This window comes from Protopterus annectens, chromosome 13.part0 (assembly GCF_019279795.1).
Source record: "Protopterus annectens isolate FY-2018-M chromosome 13.part0, PAN1.0, whole genome shotgun sequence".
Taxonomy (NCBI): Eukaryota; Metazoa; Chordata; order Ceratodontiformes; family Protopteridae; genus Protopterus; species Protopterus annectens.
Window position 1 is genome coordinate 55619856 of NC_056747.1, and position 19216 is coordinate 55639071.

A 19216-nucleotide genomic window follows, 5' to 3' on the forward strand; every position below is an offset into this window, starting at 1 on the left:
CCCCCCCCCATGCCTAGAAACTGCACAACCCCATAGCTGCTACTGGAAGTACTCTGATGCTCCTGTAGGCACACTGGACAGGTCAGCCTGCAACAGCCACTCACCTCCCTCACTCCTCCCACTAGGATAAATGGTCTCCTAATGAGCTTATGCTTCTATGCCGTGGTGCTGTACTGCGTATGTGTGTTTCCATTTTAATAACAAAGTTAAGGGAATGTTGGTCTGCTTGTAATGCCTTGTAGTGGTATCATAACAAAGAAATACAGAGTTGCATGTGTAATTCATAGGTTCATAGGTAGGTACTAGGCTCTTATATAAGCCTAGCCAAAAATGTACCCTGGCTTTCACCACCTAAGAAAATTGTTTTCCTGTGCCCCCGTCGAGCAGAGACACAGAGGTGATCCCTGGGGTGAATTTCCTATTTCCCATCCAATCATCAAGATTTTTCTTGCAGAGGGCTAATGAGGAGCTTTGTTTAATATAGATAGGTAGTTTGTTCCAGAGTATGGGAAGTCTCTAGGACAGGAATCTATCCCTCCAGCATGTTCTGTTTATTGTAGTGACAAGGTTTAGATCCCTAGAGCATGTAGCTCGGAGGGATTGGGATTTGTTTAAGTGGAGCATGTCCAACAGCTCTGGGTTTGACATAGCTTTGTATGTTAGGCAGAGATCGTCTCTGAGTAGGTGATATGCGATGGAGTAAAGCTGGAGTTTTTTGAGACGGTCTGGTAGGGCATCTGTTTGAGGCCGGTAATCCTCTTTGTGAGGTATTTCTGCTGCCTTTCCAGTTGTTGTAGATGTCTTGTGAGGTACATACCAAAAGGGGCACTGTACTCTATAATGGGTCTAATGAGTGATGAGTAGGGTGGAACAATTACCTCTTTTTTCCTGGATGAAAAACCTTTTGTGATGAGGTGTACCACGTAGAAGGATTTCCTGACTACTGTGGCAATGTGATTATCAAAGGAGAGACTACTCTCCACCTGGGTCCCAAGGACACATTCAGCATTAAGTAGACAGCTGTCTATGTGGTAGTTCATGGGTACAGAGTTTTTACCAAATGGGATGACAATGCACTTTTTGGCATTGAGCTTGAGGCCATGGCTCTGACGCCAGGCATCTGTCTAATTGGTTTAAGTGGACAGATTCAGATAGTTTTCACTTGTAATTCTAATGGAATTAGCTTGCCCCTATTCCTTTGGGTGAACCCAGAGCAAGCCTACAAGCTGCTGCAAGAGCCAAATGTTAGCTTTCTTTTTTTCAGTTTGGAAGACTCATAGGTTCATAGGCTCATAGGCTGTTACTATATTATATATCAGCCCAAGAGCTTTATAAGCCTAGACAAGCTTACTCCAGATATACTAAAGTATTGCTGATGTGTGTCAATACCCCAAGGGATTTTGCAGTTATAATATATGCTTGTACAAATCAAACATTCACTGGCTATCCCTGTCCTTTAACACCATAAGACTGTGAAAATGTATGGCAAGCAAAGGAGGAACTGGTTAATGCCACAGTTATTATAATGTTGGTGGTTTGTGAAAATCGAGGAGCTGTTCTCCATGGACCTCTGTTGAAAAGGGGCTATTGCTCATTTGAACTGTCCCACAAAACAAATGTCAAATAAATACAATAAATAGAATAACAAAATGTAGTGGGGCACAAATAAAGTTGCAGTAATAAACATAATTTATGTTTAGAAGCAATACACATAGAAAACATTGGCTAAAATGTCAAAAAGCACATAAGGACTTCTAAATATGTTATGTAGAAACAATAAGGATTAAAAACATTCTAGTATTAACTTGGAAGCATAGTTCAGGGACGCGAGCACACTGACTAGGTACGAAGATGTCCTAATTCCTACTGCCACGGCAGTAGTGGTAGGTATATGACACTATGTGGTTTTCTTAAAACACAGTTTACAAAAGTATATTCACCAGCTTATTGCTATACTATAGAAAATTTTAAAGCAGGGCAAATACAGTACTTCTAACAGAAGTGCAAACAAGGAACTTTGAACCAAAAATACAAAAAATGCTGAAATAAAATGTTCTAATCTGTTGTCATAAAACAAGTCATGAAGGAAGTAACACGTGTAATAGAGGAAGCAAAGGATGAGACAGGTAACTTTTATTTAAATTGGTAAGTACCATCAACAAATTGTTTTCCTGCATTGCCATTCTTTGAAATGGCTATGCTCACAAGCATGGATTATAACCTTGTTAATTGTTATTTCCAGCTTTATACTTACATACATACTTCTATATATTTGAGAGTTATTCTTTTGGATTTGTCCTGTAATAATTGTATTTTGTGTTCAGACAAAATGGCAATATTGTTTCATGTTTTATTCAGGTGATGCATCTGTTATATCATTTTAGGAAGAGTTTTTTATAGAGTATCTACTAGTAAATTCATTATTTTAGAAGTCAGAATGTAATGCTGCACTTAAAATTGTTCTAGTTATACATATTCAATTATAACAATTCTTGTTAGTGTAGCTTGTTATTTCTTGTTCAGTTGCAGAATCCATTCATGTTTTGTTACCTGTTTCTCACTGTTTAGAGTTTTTCTTTTCCCGGGAACACCCTACAAATAGGCCTTCCCCAGTGGGGCTTATCAAATTTTTGAAAACAAATAGAAATATATTATTGGTAATCATCTTTTTTTTTTTCATTCCATACAGATATTGACGAATGCACTTTCGAAAACATCTGCGTGTTTGGTACCTGTCAGAACCTGCCAGGGATGTTCCGCTGTATGTGTGATGAGGGTTATGAGCTTGACAGGAGCGGTGGAAACTGTACTGGTAAGTTAATTCAGTCCAAACGCTATAACCCAGTGACTCATGGAAAAAGTATTAGATGGATGGAAAATAAATAAAGCTAACATTTCTTTTAAAAAATACTCAGGTAAGCTCTGGTTAATGGTACTCAGATACAAATAATAATGTTTCAAACACGTGTAAATGTCAAGGAATTTGCACTTGGAACTTGAATAACAAATATTTTATGTTCTTTTTATGTGTGTGTGTGTGTGTGTGTGTGTGTGTGTGTGTGTGTGTGTGTGTGTGTATATATATATATATATATATATATATATGTATATATATATATATATATATATATATATATATATATATATATATATATATATATATATATATATATATGTATGTATAGACATATACACACACACACGATTTTATATATATATATATATATATATATATATATATATACACACACACACACACACACACACACACACACACACACACACACACGCACGCACGCACGCACACACATACACAATATTGTATAAAATATTATTGTATTAGTAATATAATCTTTATACTATATAAAATATTTATATTATATTAACATTATATTAATATTATAATATACAATACATTATTGCTCCTGTCTAAATGTATTCTTTCTAGAAATGTATTTCCTGTTTATCTCTTTTCCTCAGACAGTCTCAAGCTGTCTGGTTACTGGATGTTCATTTATACATGCAACTTGCTTTTATCTGAGCAGAGTTGACACTTATAGAAGACTTGCTTCCAGTCAGTCTTCCGTGATATCATCTTTCCACTATTAAATATATTTTCCATTTTTTTCTCTTACTCAAAAAGTACTGTTGTCCAGAGTGTCACACTTCAGCCTTTGGTATCAGCTGTTTGGCAGGATTCCAACTAGAATGCTAAGATTTCCTGCTTTCCTGAATGCTCGGCCCAGTGTGTCCCTTTGTCCCAGGTCCAGTAGTGCCATTTGGCAGTGATACTGGGTTGCTTTTGTAATCATAATACCTTGGTAGGATGAAGCACCCCTTTGTTAGTTGTCATGCTGTAAAATTAATGATGAAAGTCACCTTTCTTGTCAGATTCTAGTGGATAGTGAGAGAAACTGAACCCCACTGCAATAAGTACAGCTTATGTTTTAAAATGAACAGTGTCTTGGATAAGATTACAGATGATGTAAGAGACAAAACAAAATGGTAGCCTGTAGTCTAGGCAGTGGAAACCTTTCAGTCTTTTGAGAGGTGTCTTCTCTACTGTCCTTAGTATGTTCTAAATAATTATTCTGGCTGCACAGCCTCAAACACGTGTCCTTGTATCAGCTCAAGATTGCAATCCTAATGTCCACATTTGTCCTTTAAAATCATAGAATGCTGTTTGACATATTTCATGCACAAAAGTTATGGTAAATGTTCCAAATATCCATATGCTAAGTTTATTGCCTGCAGTTAGTTTTAATTAATGAGACACATGATTAAGTCAGTGTTATTTAGGTGTTGTAGTGGGTTGTTTTTGATTGCCTGCAGTTAGTTTTAATTAATGAGACACATGATTAAGTCAGTGTTATTTAGGTGTTGTAGTGGGTTGTTTTTGATTGCCTGCAGTTAGTTTTAATTAATGAGACAAATGATTAAGTCAGTGTTATTTAGGTGTTGTAGTGGGTTGTTTTTGATTGCCTGCAGTTAGTTTTAATTAACGAGACACATGATTAAGTCAGTGTTATTTTAGGTGTTGTAGTGGGTTGTTTTTGATTGCCTGCAGTTAGTTTTAATTAATGAGACAAATGATTAAGTCAGTGTTATTTAGGTGTTGTAGTGGGTTGGTTTTGATTGCCTGCAGTTAGTTTTAATTAATGAGACACATGATTAAGTCAGTGTTATTTAGGTGTTGTAGTGGGTAGTTTTTGATTGCCTGCAGTTAGTTTTAATTAATGAGACAAATGATTAAGTCCGTGTTATTTAGGTGTTGTAGTGGGTTGTTTTTGATTGCCTGCAGTTAGTTTTAATTAATGAGACACATGATTAAGTCAGTGTTATTTAGGTGTTGTAGTGGGTTGGTTTTGATTGCCTGCAGTTAGTTTTAATTAATGAGACACATGATTAAGTCAGTGTTATTTAGGTGTTGTAGTGGGTTGGTTTTGATTGCCTGCAGTTAGTTTTAATTAATGAGACACATGATTAAGTCAGTGTTATTTAGGTGTTGTAGGGGGTTGTTTTTGAAGTGCCATCATTTTTTTGTGCTTTTATGACGTCTTCTGTGGCCTTAACAATAAGGCTTTCTTAGCAATATAAGCCTCAGCATTCTGTTTGCTGCAGTCAGTGTTGCTGCACATGTGCAGTCCAGGTGTGATCATAACCCCCTGATCCTTTTTATTCCTCTGTTTACCTTGGTTTGACTCCTCTCAGCTGATACTACACACACGGATAGCTATGGCCTAACTGCAGGACTTTGCATTGTTTTTGCACCGAACCTCATTTTCCTCCCTTTTGTCCACTTGATCATACATTCTAAATAATTTATGACACTCTTCCTTTTATCTTCCACTGCAGTTATGTCTGTGTTATCAGCAAAGAGGATGATCCGGTTACCTGTTCCCTCAAACATGCTTAAGTGGCTCTATATCCTGGGCAGACCCTTGCGGTGCCATGTTATTCAGTTCCTAATTCCTGACATTGTCCATCTCACCACATCCTGCTGTGTCAAATCACATAAGCAGCTGTCCAGTTTCTCAGTCTTGAACTTACCATTAGTCCCTCCAGTTTTCCTTTTAGCCTTATGTGTATGACAGTGTCAAAGCCCTTATCAAAGTGTTGGTAAAGTATCTTCTGGTGCTTCCCTATCAAAGGTCAAAAGGTCAGCTGTAACTGAGTCAGAACAGTAGTTTGTCTCAGTCTGACAGCCCTTTCTGACTTTGAACCCATGGTGCTTAATACCCTAGAAGTAGTATACCTTACAAGAGCTACCAGCCTCCTCTTCAGGAGCTTTTCCATGAATTCTCCTTTCACTGTTGTACTGTTGACAAGTAAATAAGCTTGTCTTCATTTTTTTCTTCTTCCTCCATGCACAGTGATAGTAAAATTGCTATCCTGTCATCCTCTGACTCATCTGCACTAGCTAGTGGCTTGCTGAAGATCTCCATTAGAAGGTCTGCCAACAGACTGGTTAGATTCCTGAGGTTTCTGAGAGACAGGCTATCTATTCCTGATACTTTGTCCATTTAAACCTTCTCTGTCTTTATTCCAAGATCAGTCCTATGTCTCCCCTCCCAATTCTGCTTTCTCTCCCTGTCAGTACTTCAAACTCCCCTTCCTTTCTTTCAAAGTGCTCATTCATTACCTGTGTTTTTTTTCCAGTCATCTGTGATCTCTTTGCTCAGTCTGGCCGGTTCTGCCCTTCACTTCCATCTTTCTGCTGTATACCTAAATAAAAAATAAACTTCTCTTCTTGATCCCAGCTGCGAACTCCTTTTTAAGTTTAGGCTTTGCTGTTCTTGCTACCTTGTTGCCCTTTAGCTACCCTCTTTGTACTGTGCCTTCTTCATTGCCCCATTTCCAACTCTTGTCTTTTGTCCTAATTGCTAGACTCACATCCCTATGTAACCACACCCCACCCCAGGAAAATCCACTTGTTTTCACTGTTCTCCTACTCATAACCACACTATGACATAATTGATGTTGGCTAATGGGGTCTTAACCTGGATGCTCATGACACCCTCTGCATTGGTAAAGACCACATGCAGAATGCTATCCATTCTGGCACAGTCATGTACCAGTTGTCTGAACTCCACATGATACATGACATCAAGGAGCCCCCATTCCGTCTCTGTCCTTAAGATCAAAATGTCCCAGCCTGGTCCTTACAGATTTAGCTCCGCCAGGAATATCACCATCTTCCTCCTACACTGCTCTTTTGTTTCCTTTACCAGTTTTTCCTCATCTTCTTCTCCTCTCGATTTGTGTCTGGCAGATGGCACACTGTATCAGTCTCTTATCTTACTTCTTTCCAGACTGACATAACTACCATGGCACTTAATTAGTTTCTAAACCTGGTTATACCCTCGCTTTATTCCTGGCTTGATGTTCATCCCTCTCAAACACCTCACATCAAATACCCTTCTTTATGTAAATTGTTACTTCTCTCTCATCTCTCCCTTCTCTGTCATTCCTGAAAAGTCAATACCCCTATGTTCAAGGCAACAGGAAATTGCAGAACATTTTATCAAAAACAGCAGGAAAGTTGCAGGCTGAGTAATCACTTCCACTACCCTAACGAAAACCAAAAATACGAACCAAGAACTAGTAAGCGTGACAATCAGGAACCAAACAGGAATATTAGTTGATGATGAAGTGTTATGGTGAAACGAAAACGCAGTTGTGGAAAAGCGTTAATACTGTTTCGGCATGTGTGCTGTTTTTATGCTCTGATTCTTGTTTTTTTTCCGTGGTGGATTCATTAAAACCCAAGACATTCAACTAATATTCCTGTTTGGTTCCTGATTGTCACACTTCCACTACCCTCTTATAGTTTGCAGTCTCAGTGTCATAACAGGTTGCACATTCACCTTTGGTGCAGTAGGTACTGGGTCCTAGTTCCACACCAGATAATTGATAGCTGACACTGCAGGGCAGCATAAGTTGGGGTGCTGCATTCCTGAGTTGCTTGTTCTTTGGACAAGATATTAAACCAAGGTCCCATTGACTAGAGCTGGTGGTAGCTCAGGTAGATGTAAAAGATCCCATCTTATCTATGGAAAAGCAAAGAAGTCCTTTATTTATATACAAAATAACTTTTATTTACAAAATATTTACATATTTAAAATAGTTACAAGTGTACAAATGGGTTCCCTATGTTAGACTGACAGCTCGGAAGATCAACACTCAAAACACCGACGCCAGAAGAACGACGAAGCAGATGACCGACAAGTCATAATCCTGACAGAGAAAACATCGACAGGGGTAACATGTGATCACGCAACTCGGTAAGTGTGCGATAGTGAGGGACTTAAGGTTAGGGTACAGGTAAGGTAACTGTGCGATAGTGAGCGACTTATGGTTAGGGTGCGGGTAAGATAAGTGTGCGATAGTGACGGACCTTAGGGTTAGGGTTTGGGTTAACGTTAGTGCATAGATAGTTTTGTGTAAGGTGTAGTGTAGGTTTTTAGGTTGTTGGAGTGCTTGTGTTGTGTGTGTGCGTTGTGTGTAACAGTGAACTTTTTGTTTTGTTAAGTGTCGGAATTGTGGTGTGTCGGGCATGTGAACTTTCGTGTTTTTGAGGTTTCATTCTTCTGGCGTCGGTATGTTGAGTGTCGATCTTCTGAGCTATCGGTCTAACATAGGGAACCCATACAAATATATATAGGTGTGTAGATATACAAAGCTGTTTACACAATCATAATAAATGTTCATCACTGTTAGACCCCCACTCCATTTCCATAAATACCATTTGATTTTTCTTAATATTGTTGATAAAATCCATTTACCTTTAAACATAATTTCATTTATTTCTTCATTCCATGTAACTTCTATTTCTAGATTATCCATATTTAATCATATCCATGTTTATTTTATCCATTTGTTTTATATCTTAAAAACAATCTTCTTTACATAGTTTTTCCCATAACTTTTTTATTCTTTTACATTTCAAAAGCACGTGTTCTGTCATTTCTTCTACTTGACACTGTAAACATATTCTATCATTTTTTTTCTTATGTAACATATTTCCTTTTACTGGCAATTTATCTAATACTAGTCTCAACAAAAATCATGACATTCTACTTTCTAATTACACCATTTGCTTCTTATTTTTGCATAGTAATGTTTTGTCATTACATTTTTATACCATACTTTTTCTTTTTCTCACCCTGGGGAAAGAAATAGTCTAGGCTTAGAATGGCCTATTAAGAAAGCGAGCCTATAATAAGCTATGAAACCATGAATTTAAACAAAAGGGAAAATGAAAATTTTACAGTACGTTCTTGAATAGTATTAAGAGTTTAATAAGAAGAATAGGAATTGTGGAGTAGTATAATACGTATGATGTAGATGTAATTATATTAGAAGACACACGATTTTTAACAAATGGAGAAAGATTACAACTATGGGGAGGAAAGATAACCTGGAGTTTGCGAAATGCGAGATGCGAGATGGAATAGCAGTGTTCTGTAGAAACACAGTAAAGATATTAGAAGTAAGTTTAGCAAAAATTCGAAGATTAACCATTGCAGGTTTAAAAGGGAAAGAACAAGCATATAGAATTATAACGTTATATGCTTATACTAATTGTAAAGAAAGGGAAAGCTTGTTTCATCAGATTTTAGGTTATGTAGTGACAAATATGAATATTACAATAACAGGAAAGGAATGATTTAAAAATGTTAGAAGTTATAAGATGCGGTAAGTTAAAAGTATGGGACAAAAATTCATGGACTTACAAAAGGAGTGTGTATAGAACCTTTTCACTTCATTTCCTTTTGTAATAGCCATATTTCAGTATGTCCATATTTATAAACTCCACTTTTGCAATTCATTTCAACATATTTTCTTCACATATTTTTCCCATAACTTTTTTACACTATTACATTTTAAAAATGCATGTTCTGTTGTTCCATCTTCTCCACAATAATTACATACTGTTTCTTTTATTCTTTTGTATGGCATATTCACTTTTACTAGCAACTTTTTTATTGATCATCATCTTCTTTCAGCTGTTCCCATTAGGGGTCGCCACAGCGGATCATCTGTTTCCATTTCTTCCTGTCCTCTGCATCTTGCTCTGTCACACCAACCACCTGCATGTCCTCTCTCACCACATCCATATACCTTATCTTAGGCTTTCCTCTTTTCCTGTTACCTGGTAGCTTCATCCTTAGCATCTTTTTCCCAGTATACTCTGCATCCCTCCTCAGCACATGTCCAAACCAACGTAATCTTGCCTCTCTGGCTTTGTCTCCAAACCTTCCAACCTTGGCTGACCCTCTAATATACTTATTCCTATTCCTGTCCATCCTCGTCACACCCAATGCAAATCTTAACATCTTTAACTCTGCCATGTCAAGCTCTGACTCCTGCCTTTTTGTCAATGCCACAATCTCCAACCCATATAACATAGCTGGTCTCACTACCCTCTTGTAGACCTTCCCTTTCACTCTTACAGGTACTCGTCTGTCACAAATCACTCCCGACACTCTTCTCCACCCACTCCATCCTGCCTGTACTCTCTTCTTCACCTCTCTTCCACACTCACCGTTACTCTGAACTATTGACCTCAAGTATTTAAACTCATCCACCTTCGCCACCTCTACTCCTTGCATCCTCACCATTCCTCTATCCTCCCTCTCATTCACACATATATATTCTACCTTAGTCCTGCTGACCTTCATTCCTCTTCTCTCTCGAGCATATCTCCATCTCTCCAGGGTCTCCTCCACCTGTTCCCTACTCTCACTACAGATCACAATGTCATCTGCAAACATCATAGTCCACAGGGAATCCTGTCTGATCTCATTTGTCAACCTGTCCATCACCATTGCAAATAAGAAAGGGCTCAGAGCTGATCCTTGATGTAACCCCACCTCCACCTTAAACGCATCCGTCACTCCCACAGCAGACCTCACCGCTGTCACACTACCCTCGTACATATCCTGTACCACTCTTACATACTTCTCTGACACTCCCGACATCCTCATACAGTACCACAACTCCTCTCTAGGCACCCTGTCATATGCTTTCTCTAAATCCACAAAGACACAATGCAACTCCTTCTGACCTTCTCTGTACTTCTCCATCAACACTCTCAGAGCAAACATTGCCTCTGTAGTGCTCTTTCCTGGAATGAAACCATACTGCTGATCACTAATCATCACCGTCCTTCTTAACCTAGCTTCTACTATTCTTTCCCATAACTTCATGCTGTGACTGATCAGTTTAATCCCTCTGTAGTTACTACAGCTCTGCACATCACCCTTATTCTTAAAAATCGGTACCAAAACACTTTTTCTCCATTCCTCAGGCATCCTCTCACTTTCCATGATTTCATTAAACAATCTAGTTAAAAACTCCACTGCCATTTCACCTAAACACCTCCATGCTTCCACAGGTATGTCATCCGGACCAACAGCCTTTCCGTTCTTCATCCTCTTCATAGGGTTCCTTACTTCCTCCATGCTAATCCATTGCATTTCATGATTCACTATCTATTGATAATCTCTATAAAAATCTTTACATTCTACAAATGTTCTACACCATACTGTTCTGTCTTTTATAGCTTTGATTTTTTCCTCATATTTTTTCATGGGTAGACACAACAATTATTCGTTATATTTAAAAAGCGTAACTTCCTATGTTCTTCTATCTCCCTTATCTTCATTTTCCACATTATTACTTTGTTTTGACACTCTTTCATTTCTCCTTCCATTCCTTTTTTCTTTACTCTGATTAACATTCACCATGTTTTTTTATATTTTTCTTTCTTTCTTTGACTTATTCGTGCCCCATTTTCCTTCTTTATCCATCCCAACACTTTATATTAATTTAATGATGCTGCATAAACCACTGAGTTTATTAAGCCCAGCCCTCCTTCTTCTCTGATATACAAAATTCCTCTTTTCACTGGATTCAACCTTGACCCCCATATAAATGAGAACACAACTGCCATTATTTCTTTGTCATAATGCTATTTCTTCCCATTACTTTTTTACCATTTCATTCTCAAATAATAGACCTAATAATTTTATTTCGTCCCTGTTGAAATGAATATTGCCTATCTTGGCTTCTTCTTCTAAACCTTTACTCTTATCTATACCTATATTTATGCCTATAGCCTCCAAATACTCATTAAGATGCTTAATGACTTCTTCACCCATTCTTTATTCGCTGTCTTTACTAGTATATATCATCTGCATATGAGAACATTATTGGTACTGTAATTCCTTCTAACATCTTCTATTTTGCTACTTTTAAAACAGTATTCATTTTACTAGCAACTGCATTCATAACCAAAGCAAATACAATTCTACTTACTGGACAGCCTTGTCTTATACAACTTTGTATGTCTATTTGCTGACTTAGCCACCCATTCTGTAATACTTTTACTTTGTTCTTTTTATATACAGTATAAAATACCTTTTGTATCCTATCACTTATGTTGTTATCATGTCCCATACAAAGGCTTTATTCAAATCATCTGCTATTAATACTAATTCCTTTTGCCTGTTCATAGTTACATCCGCCATTTCTCTTACTATCATTAACAAGTCTTGACTTCCTTTTCCCTTTCTACTAAATACTGTATCTTCTAACATTTTATTACATTTTATATTCCAATTTCTTTTGTATTATTTTCAAAAAAGTCTTATAGTCACTATTATTAAATACCGTCTACAATTTCTTATGTCTGCCTTTTCTCCTTTTTTTCCATATGAATTTCATTACTCCAGCACATATTTCTTTTTGTCCAAAACCTTCATTAAACCAGTCATTTAACACTTGTAAAAATACTTCTCTTGCCATTCTGACATATTTTTATACATAGGATATTCTATTTCATCTGGTCTGCCGCCAGTTCAGCATTTATTAACGTTAACATATTATTGAATTCTTCCATCATTAGTTCTTTTTCTAACTCTGTTATCAAAACCACTTTTGTTCCTTTTATATTGCATGCTTTAAAATTGTTTCGATATGATCTTTTACTACATTCTTTATTTCCTGTTGTTATAACAATTTGTCTGTTCTTATCTCTTATTTCTTTTATTATCCTTTTATTTTCTTTTAATATTCTATTCAAATATGGTGCTACTTCTTCCTTTTTTCTTGTAAAAATATCTTTGTTTAAACACATTTTTTAATCTTCTTGTGCTTCATTTCATGTTTCTTTCTCTCTTTTGAAATAGTCTTTCTTATTCCTTGCCACATCTGCAAATGCTTTATTACTTATTTATATTTCATCTTTCCCTCTTTTCTTTTCGTTTCTTGCCTTGCCATTCTGAATAACATTTTTTTGATATTTGTCTTTCTAGCTTATCCACCATTATGTCCAGTTTTTGGAAGAATACTCTCATTCACACATGGTCTATTCACAATTGTCTTATCAATTGTTCCCCTTCCTCATCTAACTCGCCCTCATTAACACGTTTAATTCCTTTACCTATTCTTATATATCAGTTTTCTTCTTGTATCTCTATACATATGGACAAATGGTCTGAAAAACCTGTCTCTTTCGCCCCTTCTTGCATTACCTTTAAATTTTCAGAATTGATAAAATAATCTATCTCAGTTCTTAGATTACTTCTTTTGTAAGTCCACTGCTTGTTAATCCCAAATATATAATTTTCCACTTCTAATCACTGATAGCAGTGCTTTTATGTCCCCAGCCCGTTTTCATTTTTTCCTCAGATCATAGTTGAAATCACCCATTAATATCAAATCCATATTCACACTTATAAAAGTTAAACTTTATTTTATTTTTATTTTATTTTACATTTGTTAACCGGGCTGGTCCAACTGGATACATGTCCATTTTCAGTGGAGGCCCGAGGAGAAAAGCTTTGCTATTTACTACATGGCAGTTATAAACAAATAAGGATGAATTACAAAAACATAAGGCATGTAAACCGCAAATTACAGAATGTAAGAAAAAGGTGATCAGGCAGAGACTTAAGTACAGGTAAGCTAAAATGTTGCAGTTTCTTAAGTACAGGGAAGCAAAATATGTAACAGAATTAAATACATTGTTTAAAGTTTAACAATAGAAATTGAGTAGAGTATATTTTAAGTAGAGAGAGTTGAATTTCCAGTGAAAATGGAAAGTGTAAAGTGACAGATTTGAGGGAAAGAGAATAAGAGGCAGGAGAAGAAAGGATTTGTAATTTGCCTTCTTCTGTTTTATTAAACATACCCTCTCTTCCATCAAAACATATGCATAAATTGTTATAGTGCTATAAAATTACATTTCCATCTTAAATCTACTATTGCTATTTCTACCCATTCAACCACTGCAATGTCCAACATTTCTATTGAATTCTTACACAGTATTCCTATACCTGAACATATTTCTCTTCCTATATTCCAAATGATCTCATTTTCCATAATTTTATATGTTTGTAATTTGCCTTCTTCTGTTAATATTCGTATGTCCTCTCGTATAATCACATCCTTATCCAGTGCTACACACCATTCTAATATAACTTGTCTTCATGTTACAATTTTTATACTATTTGTATTTATTGCTAATACTCTCAAGATTTCTCTGAGTTATTGTTTCATTTTTACTTTTATTTCCCATTGTGTTATCCTTTACCTTTTTTCTTTCTTTCAAACCTGCACCTATGAATGTCCCTTTTCTTTTATCATTTTTCCGTTTGTGTTTTTCTTTCTTTTACTGCTTTCCGATTTGTTTCTTGTTCTTCTTCACATATTTCTGACACTTTCTCATTTTCTTTTTTCTTTCCTTTTCTCTTTTATTGTTTCTATTTCATCTATCTCAATATTTCTACCATTTTTGTTGATTTTGCTGTTATTTTACTGGTTCTGTTTCTTCTTCTTGTTCTGGATCATGTTCAGTCTCTATTTCTTTAATTACTTCCTTCTTATTTTCTTTACAGTCCATCCATAAGTGCCCTATTTATTCACATTTAAAACATTTCAGTTCATATTTTTTGCATTGACCTATGTTGCCACAAATAAAACATTTCCTCTTTTCACAATTATTAATTAAATGATCACTTTTTCCACACACAAAAAAAGCAAGTTTTTTGTTGCCCCCAATATTTCACTGTACCTTTGTTTCTATGTACATTTATCATACTTGGAATATGTATAATTTTATCCTTTTCTCTTTTTAACATAACACTGCCTTTCCACTCTCAATCCATAAACCTTTATTATCATACATTTTTATAATGTCCATCACTTCTTTACACACAGTCTTACAGTATTCTTTTAGTATTTCTTTCTCCAGTTTCAAGCTAAACTCCTTCTCTGAAGGCTTGACTGTCTTCTCCTTATACGCGCCACTTACAAACCTGCTCTGCTAAGGCTCAATTGCCTTCTTAACATCTATCACTTCTGACTGCTTTCAATGATTCATCTCTTCTAAATATTTCTTTCTGAAGAGAACTATTCTTTGCTCACTCCTCGTATGCCCACCATCTTCCTCCTTGCTTCTCTGGGCCACTACTGCACCTGGAACGGAAGCAGGAAAGTTAACAATGACATGCTTCCTGCACTGCAAAGTGCAGGGCAAGTTCCCTGATGGCCTGACCAGATTTCCCCTGGAAGTGTAAATACCACATTGGGTCTCCCCTGAAAAGAGGCCACTAGCCTAGTGGGACTAACCCAGTCAACAAAGGATAAATAAATAAAAATGGACTCTGAGTGCCTATTTTAACCCAGGAATCATATGCACAAGTTGTGTCACGCAACTTGAATGACGAAATGAGGTGTGGAATAAATCAGTTAAAAAAATGATTTACCTTTGCTTTCCTTATCATACACTGTAACATTTAATCAAATCATTGCTGTCTTTTTTCGATTTGCTTGAATATGTAAACAATTTCAGCAGTATTAGTCAAAAATATAGTCACAGATTATGAACAAATGAATTTTCTGCTGAAGATGAAAATAGTGTAAATTGTATAAAATTTTCAGGTTCAAATTTCCAGAGTCCTTTCAATATATTGTCCAGTATAAAGCAGGACAACAGCAGGATGCAGGATTTCTTTGAAAATTCAGACCTCTGTTCTCCAAACCCTTCCACACTACTGCTCATGCATTATAAGTTGCCAGTGAAGTTAGCAGCCCTCCTTGTCTGTCCATAAATGACAGTTGTGATTTCAAAATGCTACTAAAACAGGCAAGCTAAGTATGTCATTGTGACTTCAATGTTTGCAGCTACATGAATAAAGTAATACTTCACTGAGCAAAAATAACATCATTAACCAGTTTGTGCAATTTTGCAGTATAACTAATCCTTGTTTTTCATATAAAGATTACCCTAACAACTATCTCTTTGAAAAATTATTTCATTTAGTTGTTAATGAGATATTTAGCTGCCTCAGCAAGGCAGTCTAAGGATATCAGATGTTTGGTGTGACTAACAGTGGGAACTACACAAGAAAGACGCTTAACCTGTGTCATGTAGTTTGAAAGAAATTCCTTTCCAAAGGAAGGTAAGATTTTAAACAAGAAAAAAAAAAAACAAACAATGGGAACTTTGTGATCTGTGGCAGGAAAAAGTAGACATGAAGAAAATCAAATGTGCCAACAGGTTTCTAGGCCCTAAATTATACATAGGCGATATTACACTGACATGAAATAACTGACGGATATAGGAAACTGCATTCGAATTTGGAGTTTTCCTTTAAATACAATTTAATTCATATATAATCATTTGTTACAGCAACTAGCTCAGTATCTTGAATGAAATGATGCATGAAATCCTGGAAGATACTTGTAGAGGTATATGCTTGCTTAAGTATACATGCAATGGTCCACGTGAGAGCAGCAGAAGTCTGGCTTTATACCCAAATCAGAGCAAGAAAACTGGAAGCAGGTCTAGATCATGCTGCAAAGGGGTTACTTATAATAAGCAGAACATCACAGGAATGATGGCATAGTCTGCGCTGAAATAGTAACGATGTCTGGCATGTCAATTTTCAGTTCAGGTTTGCCTTATCTGACCTATTGACCTATTGGTTATTATTTTCTTTTTCAGATGTGAATGAATGTGCCGACCCTGTGAACTGCATCAATGGGGTCTGTGTCAACACCCCTGGTGCATACTTGTGCAACTGCCCACAGGACTTCGAACTCAACCCCACTGGGATTGGATGCATTGGTGAGAATCTGTATTATCACTCTCGTTTAAGCAATTGATAATGAAAATTGATAAAGTATTATTTAAATATTGGCATGCCCTGCTTAGCAGAATCACTTAGTGTGTCCAGCTGTTTCTGTTCTTAAGCAGATGTTCTTGTCCCATCCCTACTCGATCCTTTCTTCCTGGGGTCCCAGGCACCCTTGAACTTCATGTAAATTGTACAAGGGTCTCAGGAGGTGTATTTCAGGGTTAAGACACTCTCTGAGAAGTACCATTTCCTCACATTTGCACCTTGACAATGTAGTTCAACCAATAGAACTAGAAAGCATGAGTGCTCACCTTATGTATTTTTCCAGACTGAGCATAAGATGGGTGCTTTTGGACCAGTAATGTATGCCATCTGTAAATCAAAAGAAAGTAATGCAGCAAGAAACTGTTAGATATTTTGAAAATTAAGCAGATCTAAGCATGTAGGCATCTAAGATGAAGGTCATTCATACTCCAGGAATTTATCAATAAAGGTAACAAAACTCAAAGCTGGTTCAGTTCCAGATTCTGAAATAATCAAACCTTAGACAGGCGGAGCACCTCAAACTTTTTCCAACACATGTTTGATGCATATGATGGGGATAGGAAATTCATATAGTTAGATCTGAGTGGCAGATAATTAGGATTATAATGCTTTGCATAAAATGCAAGATGTTGATGATGATTATCACATCTGTATGGGGCCAGCATGCCATCTGCTTGGTATTGCCAATTATCGTAGAACGTATTGCAGAAGCCATGATTGAACCAAGTGTCCTGGATGTTAGTATGGGTCCATTAAAGACTCAAGGTGCTAGGCCTTAATGCAGGATACATGATCTATCTAACAGCCTTAGGCTATAGTGCAGAATCTGTGATATAACCTACGGTACTAGGCCTTAGAGCAGGATCAGTTATGCAGCTAGGATCTTAGGCCTTTATGTAGGATGAACGATCTAACAGCCTTAGGCTATAGTACAGAATCTGTGATATAACCTACGGTACTAGGCTTTAGAACAGGATCAGTTATATAGCTAGGATCTTAGGCCTTAATGTAGGCTCTATGATATAATCAAGATTTCTTGGCCTTAATGTAGGATACGTGATGTAAGCAATGCTCTTATGTCTTCGTGTAGCATCCAAAATTGTCAGATAAGACCAGATATTTTTTCACATGTAAAAACAAGAATTATTTTTCTTTTGAATGTTAATGTTAACCTTTTAGGGACTTAGCAGGCTTTTCTATTCTGCCCAGAACAGTATATCAGAATCATGCAGGACACTCTCTCATGTTCTGGTATAGGACACAACAAATGCACATTGCAGTTCTGTGCTGCTTATCTGATTTAAAGAACAGATTTATAAGTCTGGGTTATAGTGTCTAGGACTCTGGGACCTACATCTTCCAATGGTACCAACCAACAAGTGCCATGTAAAAATAACAGTTCACAGTAGATGAGGACACCTGCCTTATATGGCGATATCTCTGCAGGGGAAAGGCAATCTGATTCGTCATCCACTTCCCAGGATACAGAGTTTAGAAAGGGCAGGTCATTCAGTATAACCGTTTATCATTGATCATAGTAGTTAGCTGGGATTATAAACATGCAGAAATAAATCCACTCCTATTAACAAATAAAATTAATCGCTATACTTTTTCATTAACCTCACTCATTCACATTTCTTTGTCCAAACAGATACTCGTGCTGGAAACTGCTTCCTGAACATCCAGCCACGTGGAGATGGTGGAATATCATGTACTGCTGAGATCGGTGTCTCTGTGACACGAGCTTCATGTTGTTGTGCACTTGGACGTGGTTGGGGAAACCCCTGTGAGCTCTGCCCTCCCCACAACTCAAGTACGTTCCACTACTGTTACTGCTGTATCTTGCTGGCTATATGTTATGTTATAATTTTGAATGTGAAGTTTTCATGCTCTAAAATTGTCGATTGGCGCTTGAGTGGTAGCATGTTGACATTTGTAGTTGTCATTTTTGTCAGCTTTGTAAATGTCAATATTTTGGTGTTTCATTCAATTTCAGTACACCTATAAATTTATATAGTATATTTATGTGTGCTTGTGTATAACAGTGTGCTAGAAATCATTGCTGATGTTGAAGGTTAGTAGAGATGCCACTTATTTCTTGTCCCAAGTTCAGGTTTGTACTTGACCTTGAGCGATACCATGCAATTGGACACTTGCAATGCCTTCTTTTATTATGTCACAACCATGCCTTCAAACTCCACTGGTAAACAAGGCTGTTTGAATAAGATATTTACCAAGGTTTGCAAGGAATCACTTTGTAAATACCGATAATATATAAATTATTCATGAGTGCATGTGTGTGAGTGTGTGTGTGTATGTGTATGTGTCTGTGTGTTTCTATGTGCATTTAGCTGTAATGCATGTGAACACAGAGAAAGAACAAAAATTTCAGGAAATATTATAAAATCATGATTCCAATAATTTCTGTTCCTATTTACCCTTTTAAGCTGAATATAGAACCTTGTGTCCTGGAGGAGAAGGCTTTCGGCCAAATCCTATCACTGTTATCCTAGAAGGTAAGT

General features: G+C 36.7%; 1 protein-coding gene across 1 annotated transcript in view; it reads left to right on the forward strand.

The window, feature by feature from the left end:
- LOC122817578 (fibrillin-2-like) overlaps nt 1–19216 on the forward strand; it is an 824173-nt gene that overhangs the window by 638634 nt on the left and 166323 nt on the right. Inside the window, exons 35-38 of the mRNA XM_044090614.1 lie at nt 2690–2812; nt 16517–16639; nt 18346–18507; nt 19142–19210. Coding sequence (XP_043946549.1) covers nt 2690–2812; nt 16517–16639; nt 18346–18507; nt 19142–19210 — 477 coding nt within the window. The remainder of the gene's footprint in view (nt 1–2689; nt 2813–16516; nt 16640–18345; nt 18508–19141; nt 19211–19216) is intronic.